This window comes from Triticum dicoccoides, chromosome 1A, assembly GCF_002162155.2.
Source record: "Triticum dicoccoides isolate Atlit2015 ecotype Zavitan chromosome 1A, WEW_v2.0, whole genome shotgun sequence".
Taxonomy (NCBI): Eukaryota; Viridiplantae; Streptophyta; class Magnoliopsida; order Poales; family Poaceae; genus Triticum; species Triticum dicoccoides.
The window spans coordinates 9314063-9327381 of NC_041380.1; the positions used below are offsets into that span (position 1 = coordinate 9314063).

Genomic DNA, 13319 nt, shown 5'->3' on the forward strand with positions numbered 1-13319 from the left:
ATAAAGATGGTGTACTTGTCGATCGCAATGTGGTTGTATTTTTGCAGAGATAAAGATGGTGTATTTCTCCTCTCTTTTTTGGCGTAAACCAAGCCAAAATACAGTAGGTAGATCATGTGGAAATTAGTGCTACCTCAGTTTTCTAATGTTCCTCAAAAAGAAAAGAAACCCTCAGTTTTCTAATGTAAAGACTTGGAGGTTGACTTGACTCCGTCTAGCTTAAGCTGTGGTTAGTGCTGTTAACATGCATAGAAAAATCCATATTCCTCGCTAGGCCTTCCTCTAATCGTCATCAGACAATGACAGCAAGAACAGAACATACATAAATATACTCTCTTTTTTGAAAAAGAGGTTAAACCCTCGGTCTCTGCATCAATCGATGCATACGGCCAGACATAAATATACTACACACGCAAATAAAAAGGACAGGAAATATTCCTCACTAGCTCTCTTCTTAGCTGAGAATGATCGATGATCCATCGATCGGCGGAGAGAGAGATGTGCGGATCATTTGATGCGTGGTTGAGAATGATCGACGGAGAGAGAGAGAGAGAGATGGGTGGGTAATTTGATGCTTGTTTGAGAGGAGGTGGTGTACCTGAGGAGAGGGTGGTGATGGGGAGGCCGCAGCGTGAGTCGTGGAGCAGCAGCTCCCGGACGCAGAACCCGTACCGCCGGAAGAATCCTTCCTCGCCACCGGGGTCGGAGCAGGAGCGGCGGCGGAGCCCGGTGAGAAAGATCCTGGCCTCCTGCCTCGTGGCCGGGTCGTGGAGGCGGGACAACAGCTCCCTCAGCTCGCCGTAGGCCGCGTCGCCCGACGCCGCGCACCGCTCGAGGAACGCCGCCTCCAGCTCCGACGGCGACGTGGAGTCATCCTGCACGGCGGCGGCGACGCTGCCCATGGCGATCAGAGCTCACCGATCGCGGGAAGGAAGAAGAAGGGATTAGCTGTTGGCGTATGTGTGGCTGGCTCTGTAGCTAGTTGGTGTGTGAACTGATGATATATATGGTGTGGTGATCGCTCGCTGGCTCGATGCGATCGACTAATTAATTAAAACTGCGAAAGAGGAAAGATCACTGTCCAAATCAATCGAGATCAACGCACACCAACTGATCATTCACATGCATGTGGCTGGAGATGCATGCACATTATCGATCATTGACATGCACTATGGGAATTGGAATTGTGATGCCTCTACGTCCGCACGTCAAATTGTATATGTATTCAATTCATCATCTAGTCAATCTGCTACTCCCTCCGTCCCAAAATAAGTGCATCAACCTTCGTATAACTTTGTAAGAGCGTTTTTGCAGTTCATTTACATTAGGAACAGAAGTACTTATTTCTATAAACGATGAATTTTATTGACTCAAAATGAAGCATTAAGGGATACAAACATAAAATACGTCTTTGTTACTGAGGGAGTCGTAGGTATCATGCATCTATTCTTTTAGGACCATGAGTAAATCATGCATCTTTCATGGCACCAAGGGCCGTCAAGGAACCTGCGCTGCAACTGCATCTAGATCAGTGTTGGCTTTAATTTAATTCCTTGTGCATGCACAAGTGGGTCGATCGACCTGGCTGCTAGATCTTGTATTCGTTAGTGGTGCACCTTTTACTTGTTTAACATGCATGTCCACTTCATTAACTAGTGTCATGCATGACTCATGATACATGAGTCGTCTAAGTAATCGAATTAACAAACTAATACGTCAAGATGCAGCAGGGGTGAAGGTAATTACTGATGCGAGCTTGCTTCTGGGTTTTTTATTTACAAAATAAGGACCATGCATCTCGGCCCCGATTTTCATTGACGAAAACCGATAAAACAAACAACAATGGAACTGCCTTTTTAGGCCCTTTTGTTTGTTCATTTTCATGCCTAGTACTCCCTCCCTCCGTTTCAGAATATAAGGTGTATTAATTTTCATGCAAGTCAACCATTTGAATGTTTGACCGGGATTATATAATAAAATAACAACACATACTATATACCTAATAAATAAAATATGAAAATAACTTCATGATGGACCAAATAATGTAAATTTTATATTGTGGGTATTAATATATTTTTCTAAAAACTGTGTTAAACATGCACTCGTTTGACTTTTGAAAAAATAAATGCACCTTATATAAAGAAACGGAGGGAGTATGAGTTATGAACTTATTAATCCATACAATATCATAGTTTGCTGGAAAAAAGTTGTTGAGTAGGTAAATGTAGGCATCCCCAGTTGCAACTTGCCGGTATTTTATCTCTCACACTGATGCATGATTGATCATCTAGCCCATTATCTTGGGCTCCTTCATCATGTATTAATAGTTAAGGAACCAAGTGGATCATTGTCGAATTATGTTAGCATGCAACTTGCGTATATCCTGCTTCCTTTGTTGGATCCTACAAGTGCAAAGACAAGAATTTCGGCCTAATTTATACAACATTTTTGCAAGGCAGAGCACTTGCTTCGTTCTAAAATAGATGATGATTTGGACTATTCTTCCGCCTTTTACTAAAGAATACAATATGCATGCCAAGATGTCTGATTTTTATTTGAAGGGCACTCCTCCTTAAGTTTAATCTTTTTTGTTGAAATGCAAATTTTATCTTGATTAATGCTGTCAATTTTCCTATGATTCGTATTGCTTTAACGAGTCGTTTTTTGTCTATCGTTTTCTCTTCTTGTTTTTTTAACTAACCTGATTGTGTTCTCTTGGTTTTGGGTATGTGTTGGGTCATGAAATTATGAGTCCAAAAGTATACTTCTCTAGAAAGTACGAGTTGAATAAATATCGAATTAACCTTAGTAGAGCATTATGAAGACATGAGAATCTGCCTCCCATATTGGCTGCTATCATAGTGTAGTACTTCACCTTACCTAGACAGTATGATGTAAGCTTAAAGCCACAACCTTGGTCAAAATATGTGCACATGTTCCACAAATAGGGTTCTATATGGAGTATATACTCTTGAAAAAAATTGACTCTTAGAACTATGCTTCCAACTCAAGGCAAAGTGGCCAATCCGAGGCAAAGGAGGAATGGAAGATGAAGGGCGGAAAAAATATGCCTCAGATTTCTAAGTTGGCACTTGAACTTCTGATCCTCTATGTTAGAAGGGAGAGAGGGATTTGGGATTTGGTGGAATCGTTGTTGTATTGCTTGAGCCTCGTGGGCATATATATAGTGAGTACATGATCTGCTTGAAGTACAAGGGAAGGTAGAATAATATCCTACACTATCCTAGCTTTCCTAATAATCACGGTACTTAATATCCCCCCGCAGTAACAACGGTAGCTACGCAGACGGTGAGACTGGAAAAGAATCCGAAGGCAAGCCAACGGACACCCCCCACAGTCGTAACGGGCGATGCATCGCGGAAGTTATGGCTAGAGTGGCAACCAACGAGGTTGCTCAAGCAAGGTAGCCCTTTGTGCCATTTGTCGAGGTAGCCGAGAGCGTAGGGTGGTGTAGCAGTGGTTGAGGTAGCCGTGCGAGGGACGCCGTGGTCGATGTCGAGTCGGGGTGGCCGGTGTCGAGTTAGTCGTTGTGGACCGGGAAAAAGAGCGGCGGCGGCGACCTGAGGAGGCGACAGCGGTGGCTAGGTCAGATGCGCGACGACGGTGCTCGAAGTAGGCGAGGAAGAACCTGACAGCGTGACGAAGACCGGCGCGGTCGGTGGCGGTCCCGTGCCTAGGAGGGTGGCGGGGTGCATACCACACAGAGGTCAACGCGCGTGGACAGCGAAGTGGACCGCGTGCCGCGCCGCTACGGCCTGAAGGGGCGATGCAGCGGCAGCACGCAGGTCGGGGCGACGGCGGGGAAGACCTCAGGGCGGCAAGGACCGCGTGCCACGCTCGCTATGATCCGATGGGGCGACGCAGCGGCAACTCAAGGGTCGGTGCAGCCACGGGGATGGCCTGGAGAGGACGGCCTCGGGGTAGCGGTCGACCGTGGGCCGCGACAGTACGGCCCGAAGGGCGACGCAGCGGCATCGCGCGGGTCAGTGCAGCCGCGAAGAAACCACGGGACGGCAGTAGGGGCTGCGTGCCACGCTCGCTACGGCCCGACGGGGCGACGAAGCGGCGGCGCGAGGGTCGATGCAGCCACAGAGACAACTGAAACAGACGACCTCAGGACGGCGGTGGACCGCGGGCCGCGGCACTACGACCCTAAGGGCGACGCATCGATAGCGCGCGGGTTGATGCAGTCGCTGGGAAAATCATGAAACGGACGATGCAGCTGCACCTTGTTGCTCGATCGGAAGCACATACTCAGAGACGGACGATGAGATATCTGCAAGACGAACTGTGGCGGGCGACGCATGCTGATCTTAGATCGGAAAACCAAAAAAGAACATCGAGATCAGCGAAAGAGAAAACCTTAATCAACGGATCGAGAAAAAGACTCTCTAGGGCAGCCGATCAACACGACCGACGAGCGAACCCTAGGTACGGGCGGCGCGGCCCCCGGTGGCGAGCATGGAGATCAACTGCCCTATGGCGGCACGGTGTGGAAGTGGCGGTCGACGGCTAGGATTTGGATCAGTTAGGCTGATACCATGTTAAAAGGGAGAGAGGGATTTGGTGAAATCGTTGTTGTATTGCTTGAGCCTCGTGGGCGTATATATAGTGAGTACATGAGCTGCTTAGAGTATACAAGAGAAGGTAGAATAATATCCTACACTATCCTAACTTTCCTAATAATCACGATACTCAACAATTTAGAATGTTTCTTTGCTTTTTTTCACCTTTTCCTCAACAACCTATGTCCATATATAGACCAAATTAATGATTTCAAGGCCTCTCTATTCTGCTTCTACATATCACCCACATCTCGGTGGTTAAGAGGCAGCTAGAACTATAAGATCCTACCAAATACACGTTCTATACTTAAAGCAATGCGGTTTTGCTACAATTTTAATGATTAAATCACTTCAATTAAAATGCAGTCATAGGAAAATGGGAAGAATGAACACACTATAAATTAATGAAATATGACCAATACATGACAATTAAACTAACTCAGAGCAAAGAGGCACTATCTATTACATATTTTGTCCCTTTATTGAAATCATAGCATTTTGAAACCACAACCACATCATGTTCCAACAACATTCATCTTTAATGCACACAAATTACCATATAGTTATTTGTCAACCAAATGTCTTCATAAGCCCCATGACCTTCTTCACAGTAGGCCGATCCATTACGCCAGCAATCCATGCTTTCACATGTGGATATGCATCAAGCACCGCCGCATAGGGAGTTTCATGCAATAGGTGAACCATTGGGAAATGACTAATGTCCGCTAAGCTAATGAAATCTCCTGCCAAGTACTTGTACTTGGACAAGCGTTCCTCATAGACTTCCATGATTTCCTTCAGTTTCTCTAGGTTTTCTTCAAGAACTTTGAGATCGCTAGTCCCACCCATGTAAACCGGGATGACGAGACCTTGAAAGATGATTGGCAGCATGACGCTGTCAAATTTCTGGGATTCGACGTCAAGCCACACATCAACCATTGCGGACTCAGAGAGGTTGTTTTCCCTCAGTAAATCTGATGATCCTTTCCGAAGTATATACTTTGAGATTGCACGTGATTCTGTCAGAAATCAACTAGTTATACATGCAAACAATTCAACTAGTTACAGAGATCTGATTTTCTAAAAACATTATATGAATTCACGTTCTTATTTTTTTTGCATCAAGGGCCAAAAAAATTTAATTACCACATAGCCAATCCTTTGCAATGCAAGGCATTTCTTATCTCTTTTTTTTTTCAAAACATAGCACATTTGGAATAATTCAGTGGCACAATACGGGGCCTTCCCCCTTTCACTCAAGATGTTCTAGTTATTTGAAGTATTATCTTATCTTTATATAAAAAAGAATAAAAATATCAAGCAATATAACTAGGAAAAATTCCTGAAGTATATACTAGCCTAGTGACCTGGAGGATGTGCTTAACTAGTTGAAAAAGGAGACATGACTTTGGCATTTTACAACCTACCATCATCTGATAAAATAGCTATCTTGATTGAGACATCAACCACGGCGCTACCAATAGTAAATGATAGTGTAAATCATATTATAACTACAACATCACACAAAGTAAGTAAGCAAGCTACTCACCAAAGAGGACCAGGTCTCCATCCTGGAACGCAGGGACCTGGCCGAAGGGCTGTGAAAAACAGAGATAAGGAAAAGAAATCCTTATCAGCTTTCGCGAAGTGTTGAGTCATGTAACTTGATGCATCTAATTAGCCTTACAACAACACAACTATATAATCAAAGAGGCAAGAAGATAGATACATAGCGTGTATGTAATCAAAGAGGGACATGACGGCAACATACATTACGAGCAAGATGTGGCAGCCTCTTGTGCTCGCCGGTGTGTAGGTCGACGGCCACGACCTCATACTCAGCTCCCACTTCCTCTAGGCATGCCAGAACGCGCGCCACGCTTCCGTTCATGGGCAGCCCGTACACCTTCACCGGAGCCATTATTTTCTTACTTACTAGTATCAGTTGTGATGTTGTGGAGCCAAGACGAAGGACAAGGAGATCCTTGGGAATGATGGATTTTGTGGTGTACATACTTGACCCAAAGGCCAAAGGTGTGCTTTTTATAGATAACTAGTGGTCAACTCATTGCATGCAGTTCGAAGCATACCATCTGGTTTTGACATTACCTAGCAACGAAGTAATGCACAGGTAGCACCGGTCAATTGTCACACTTACTTGGCAATGAAGCACAATTAATTAATAGTACGATCGAGGCTACCGGATGTGAGAGAGCAGTTGACAACTTAATTGCCACCTAGCTTGCCCTGTCGAGTAGACAATGAATCTGGCATATACTAGATTATAATAAACTGACAGTTTTTGCAGTGACTGAAAGTTTACCTTATTCATGAAGAAATGAAAAGTGACTCGCAAAAAAAAAAAAAAAGAAGAAGAAGAAATGAAAAGTGACACCTCCAAGCTACTGAACCGTTAATTAGTTGATACTCCACATGTGTTTAATTTCGTCAGACTTTTTCAACAACAAAGGTACATCAATCTGAGAATGGATGCACCCAATGGCATAAGATTTTGTGTCTCATCTTGCCTTGTATGAAGAGTGAGCTCGTAGTTAAGAATAATCTGTTTGGGATGTTCTTTGAATTTGAATTTGATCTTGCTAAAAAAAACATATATGCAGCACCCTAGATTTGAATTAAGATACTAAGCTCCCTAGATTTGAAGCCTCCTGGTGCGTTGAGGGCTATGGGGTCGTTGGGGCCTTAAATTTTCTAAGTTAAATTTAAATTTCAAACATATTTTGAAATATATGAATACTTTTTAAAAAATCATGGTTTTCTTAATTAACAAAGTTTCAAAAATCTTTTTTTCTAAAATCCATGAATATCTTTTGGTTTCAGCGAACCTTTAAAAAAATAAAAAAGGTAGCTGGCTTATTATGAGCCAGCAGTGGAGCGAGCGAGTGGAGCCGGGAGTCAAGCTAATGAGCGAGAGCTTCGTGTCCCAACCCATGTGAACGTTGTAGCATCTAATCCCTGGTTTCACTTTGGAAATAAGAACTCCCGAGGCGATATATAAAAAAAGGAGCTCCCAAGTGGCTCGCACAACAACCACCGGTTGACGCCAAGGCGAAACATGTAAGGACACCACAGCCATACATCAAACGACTTCACTCTTTTTTCAGAACAAATATCATCTCTAATGACAGCCCATCATGGATTCATGGTATACAAATGAAAGAAACACCGCCAGAACATAATTAAAACCTAAGCCAACACAGATAAAATGAGAAGAAAAAACCGACTACAATAACCTGCTAGAGAAAATGACATTCCACCAGTGAAGAGAACGGTGCGTTAGCCTCTAGTTACCATTAATATGCTAAAGAAACCAGCACACTAAGTGAGGCCCAACTATTTGGTGGCCTGCCCAGCCCATAAGCATTCTCCACCCAATCTGGGTCATGGAATGTTACCCCAATAGCAATTTCCTTCAAGCTTCCCTGCCCAAAAATTGGATTTCAAGCTCTGTCAGCATGTTAAACATTTCCAATGAAGTCAAATGAGGAGGATATTTATGTGGATGGTCAAACCAAATATCCAAACCATGCCCTTTTTAGTTTCTTAAAGAAAACTGGTAGAAATACTATTTGGAGTGTGTTGTACCTAAACACCAAAGGAAATGGACAGAACATGCAAAACCAACGCCTTTCTGTTTGCGATGAAGGCGAAAACTTTATTGAGTAAGAAACATGAAAAGAAACCCTAGAAATTAGGGCTTATAATGATTATTTGCGGGGACTTGTCTAATCTGCTTATACATTTTACAATACTTCCACACAAAGTTTGCACTGGTTTATGAAAGACCCTTCACAGAAGATGAATAAATCTAAAAAGGAATATTAATATATTAATCACTACTAAAAATCCCAAAAGGAACCCAGAATGTTAGTTATGTATAGCATTTGGATCTTTATAGAAAAGACAAAAATGTATACTCAGAAAAATTATGTATACTCTAACCTATGCAACATCAACGGTGAACTATCATACACCAGTTGGCAATATAAAAATGTGTTGTGTAAAATGGAAAAACATTACCTAAAATATGTTTCATTTTCGTCAATTTAGTTAATAATATGTTCAAAAATACTTTAAGGAAATATAAATATTATGAAAATTGAAAACAATAATTGTGAAATGTTCATCATCAATTTACTTTTCAATCTTTCATTTTAAACTTTATTTCATTAAAATTTAATATTTTTATTTTTCAAATTCATGAGTTTTTTCAGTACTCCCAGTTTCACTGTATTCAACATTTTTTTTAAATACAAGTTAAATACTTTTCACGAACAATGAACATGTTTAGAGTAAATGGTGAATATATTTTAAATAGATATTAAACAATTTTTCAGATACACGCTAAACATTTTCCGAACAAATGTTAAACATGTTTCTATACACGTTGAACATTTGATGGATGCACGCTGATTTTTTAATACATGTTGAATAAGTTGTATATAAATAGTAATCATTTTATAAATGCATTGTGAACATTTTTAATACATGGTGAACAATTTTATATGTCACAAACATTATTAAAAAAATGCTAGAACAGAACATTTATTATTAATTTAGTGAACGGAGTTTTAAACGGGTGACTATTGGTTTTGAAATTGAGAAAAACTTGTTTACACTGCTTTAACTTTTTTAAATATGCGACGCATATTTTATATATTTAAATAAATTCAATTTACTTAACTTTAAAATATACACTTTAAAATATTTAAAATGTAAAATGAATCGTAAAAAGAAAAAAGAAAAAAATAACATTCATATGTAACTAGCTCATGATTATGTGACTCTTGCGCGCGTCATGTCACTGGTAGAAAAAGGACCTGTAGTCCCGGTTCGTAAGGGCCTTTTGTCCCGGTTCTGGAACCGGGACTAAAGGGTCGGTACTAATGCCCTGTCCCTTTAGTCCCGGTTCAATCCAGAACCGGGACAGATGGGCCTCCACGTGGGCAGTGCGCGGAGCCCAGGCAGGAGACCCTTTGGAACGAAGCTCTCCAAAGTTATTTTGGAACGGAGTCCTAGATAGGATAATTCGCTTTTTGATACAAATTTCAGCAAGAACCTTCCAAATATCGTTATTTGGAAGGCCTTTGCTGAAATTCATACAAAAAGGCAAATTATCCTATCCGGGACACCATTCTAAAATAACTTTGGAGGACTTCGTCATGCCCTGGTTACTTCCGGCTAATGATGAAGCCATGGATTTTTTCAATACTTCGACACTAGGAAACCTCTCTCGACCCCTCGGCGATCCTCGACCCCTCGAACCCTCGACGACCCTGGAACCCTCGACCCCTAGACGACCCTGAAATAAAAAGAGGAGAAGAAGAAAGGAATATCTAGAGGAGAAGATCGAAGAAAAAAAGAAGAAAAAAAAGAGGAGAAGAAGAAAGGAATAGAGGAGAAGAAGAGAAAATAGAATAGAAGAGAAAATAGAATATTCTATTTTCTCTTCTTCTCCTCTATTCCTTTCTTCTTCTCCTCTTCTTTTTTTTCTTTTTCTTATTTATTTTTCTCCTTTCTTCCTCTTCTTATTTTCCTTTTTCCTCTCCTTCTTTTTCTTCTTCTTCCTTCTTTCTAGCTAGATATATAAAACTTTTCTAAAAATGTAACTTTTGCATATATACATGGAAAAAATTGTTATCGGGGAGGGAGTATATCGACCTCCCCCCCCCTCGACCCTCTTTTACTTCTTCTTCCTTCTTCCTCTTTTCTTCTCCAACACAAAACACATCTCATCTCATCTCATTTCTTCCAAAAATAATTCTTTGCATATGAACATACATACATTTACTTTTTTTCTTAAATGTTACATATGAACATTTTCTTAAATGAGCATATGAACATTGTTTTAAATATTAATGAGCATATGCACATACATATCAACAAAAAATAGACCTTTTTCTTGGTAACAGAAAAAATGCAAAAACGAGCATTATATATACAGCATATACAGAGCATTATACAGTGAACATACATACATACATACATACATACATACATACATACATACATACAGTGAGCATATACATGAGCATTATACGGCGACGGCGACAACGACGATGGTTGGCGGTGGCGCGCGCTTACGGATGACGTGCGGGGACGGCAATGAGAAGGAAAAGGGGAGGAGGCAGGGGCTCACAGCGCAGGGAGGGGTCGAGGTCGCCGGCCGGAATCGGTGCGGGCGATGATGACGGCGTCGGCGGGGGCGGCGGGCGGCTTCAGGGCAGCCTGGCGGCGACGGGGCAGGGGCGACGACGGGGGCGCGCGGACGGCATCGGGGCGGCACGCGGACGGCGTCAGGGTGGCGGGCGGCGTCGGGGCAGCGGATCGGCGTCGATCTGGGCAGCCTGGCGGCGTCGATGAGCTTGGCATCGTCGGGCGGGCCGGGGGGCAACTGGCGATGAATTCGTCAAATTTTCCCAAGTGCTACTTATATACCCAGGCCTTTGGTCCCGGTTCGTGGCACAAACCGGGACTAAAGGGGGCATTGGTCTCGGTTGGTGGCACCAACCGGGACCATAGGTCTCTTTTCAGCAGCCGAAAGGGCGGGAAGCAAACCGTGACCAATGCCCCCTTTAGTCCCGGTTGGTGCCACCAACCGGGACCAATGGCCTTGTGCTGCCCCGCGCCCAAAAGTTTAGTCCCACCTCGCTAGTTGAGAGGGCTCGGGAGTGGTTTATAAGCGCTGCTACGCCCACCCTCCCGAGCTCCTCTCAACTGCAGGCTTTCGGGCCTAATCTGTCACTGCAAAGCCTGTGGGCCTACTGGGCCTGCTGCGGGCCTGAATCCTGGCCCATGGTAGGGTTTCTAGTCGTATTCAGGCCGTGGTGGCCCAGTAGGTGGAATTTTTTGTTTTTTTGTTGCTTTATTTATTTTCTTTTGTTTTTTGCTTTATTTTTTAATTCTTTATGCTTTTAGTTTTAGAAAAATTATAAACTTTTTGTTAATGCCATTAGTTTTCAAATTTGAAAATACTTTTTTAGTTTTTTGTTTTCTTTGTTGATTTATTTATTTTATTTTGTGATTAACTTTACTATAAAAATAGTTTTTTCCTGTTTTTTTGATTTGTTTTTTGCATTATTTATTTTCTTTTGTTTTTTGCTTTAATTTTTAATTCTGTTTGCTTTTAGGTTAGCAAAATTATAAACTTTCTGTTAGTGCCATTAGTTTTAGAAAAATTATGAACTTTCTGTTAGTGCCATTAGTTTTCAAATTTCAAAACACTTTTTTAGTTTTTTTGTTTTCTTTGTTGCTTTATTTATTTTATTTTGTGATTAACTTTACTATAAAAATAAATTTTTCCTTTTTTTGATTTTTTTTTGCATTATTTATTTTCTTTTGTTTTTTGCTTTAATTTTTAATTCTGTTTGCTTTTAGGTTACCAAATTATAAACTTTCTGTTAGTGCCATTAGTTTTAGAAAAATTATAAACTTTCTGTTAGTGCCATTAGTTTTCAAATTTGAATAGTTAAAATTTGAATTCTTTGAAAATTGTTTGAATCACAAGTTTGTGATTAACTTACTAAAAAAATGAGAATAGATGCACTTATAGAGAAAATTCAACCTAAATTCCTAGTAAATTTCTATGAATTTCAGAGAAATTCACTATGAATTTAGGTTAAACTTTTCTCTATTAGGGCATCTATTTTCACTTTGAGAGGAGCTCAACAAGGCAGAGAGGGAAGGGCTTATAAATCGGTGTGAGCCCCCTTCGGTTGGCGAGGTGGGACTAAACTCTGCCCGCAACGAGGACCAACCCTTTAGTCTCGGTTTGTGGCACAAACCGGGACTAATGGTCATGGGCCAGGGCGAGGAGCAAAATTATAAACTTTCTGTTAGTGCCATTAGTTTTTAGAAAGTTGAAATGGCATCGGACAGGGACTAATGGTCATGGTATTACGAGGGCCGAACCATAAGACATGAAAGCATTTCAAATGAACTCTGAAAAAGTTAAAAGTTGGGATGGTATCATAATTTCACCCACATAGCATGTGCATGTACAAAACGGACAATGGTAGCATGTTCGTGTGTTACAAAGTTGCGGGAGAAAGTCTTCATTTTTTCTTCGCTTGTGTCATTTGCTTATTGCGCCGTAACCATGGATAATCTTCATTGTTTATCAGGATACTTGGGTCAGCCTTGACATTGAAGGGAGGAATTTCATGAAACTTTTCATAATCTTCAGACATGAAACTTTTCATAATCTTCAGACATGTCTGTCTTGTCGTCCACTCCCAGGATGTCCCTTTTTACTGAAAGAACCATGTGGCCCTTTGTCTCATCGTATGATGTATTCGCTTCCTTATCTTTTCTTTTTCTCGGTTTGGTAGACATGTCCTTCACATAGATAACCTGTGCCACATCATTGGCTAGGACGAACGGTTCGTCAGTGTACCCAAGATTTTTCAGATCCACTGTTGTCATTCCGTACTGTGGGTCTACCTGTACCCCGCCGCCTAACAGATTGACCCATTTGCACTTAAACAAAGGGACCTTAAAATCAGGTCCGTAGTCAAGTTCCCATATGTCCACTATGTAACCATAATATGTGTCCTTTCCGCCCCCGGTTGCTGCATCAAAGCAGACACCGCTGTTTTGGTTGGTGCTCTTTTGATCTTGGGCGATCGTGTAAAATGTATTCCCATTTATCTCATATCCTTTGTAAGTCAATACAGTCAAAGATGGTTCCCTGGACAACAAGTACAACTCATC

At 41.6% G+C, this 13319-nt stretch overlaps 2 protein-coding genes across 2 annotated transcripts in view; both read right to left on the reverse strand.

Annotated features, from left to right (window-relative positions):
• Positions 1 to 977, reverse strand: part of LOC119358163 (methionine S-methyltransferase-like) — a 12751-nt gene extending 11774 nt beyond the window's left edge. The window contains exon 1 of the mRNA XM_037624841.1: positions 599 to 977. Coding sequence (XP_037480738.1) covers positions 599 to 902 — 304 coding nt within the window. The 5' untranslated portion in view covers positions 903 to 977. The remainder of the gene's footprint in view (positions 1 to 598) is intronic.
• A 4051-nt stretch (positions 978 to 5028) lies between these two features.
• On the reverse strand, positions 5029 to 6609 carry LOC119279905 (glutathione S-transferase 1-like). The gene is made up of 3 exons (XM_037561169.1): positions 6358 to 6609; positions 6136 to 6184; positions 5029 to 5605 (listed from the first exon to the last, which is right to left on the reverse strand). The coding sequence occupies exons 1-3, from the start codon at positions 6598 to 6600 to the stop codon at positions 5157 to 5159; spliced, it is 741 nt and encodes a 246-aa protein (XP_037417066.1). The 5' UTR covers positions 6601 to 6609; the 3' UTR covers positions 5029 to 5156.
• Positions 6610 to 13319: the final 6710 nt, after the last annotated feature.

Excerpts from the sequence above, each read along its gene's own strand:
- LOC119279905 (XM_037561169.1), bottom strand. The coding sequence starts at position 6,600 with ATGTACACCACAAAATCCATCATTCCCAAGGATCTCCTTGTCCTTCGT. Across the intron at positions 6,185-6,357 it reads TGCCACATCTTGCTCGTAAT|CCCTTCGGCCAGGTCCCTGC; the intron begins GTATGTTGCCGT and ends TGTTTTTCACAG. Across the intron at positions 5,606-6,135 it reads TGGAGACCTGGTCCTCTTTG|AATCACGTGCAATCTCAAAG; the intron begins GTGAGTAGCTTG and ends GATTTCTGACAG.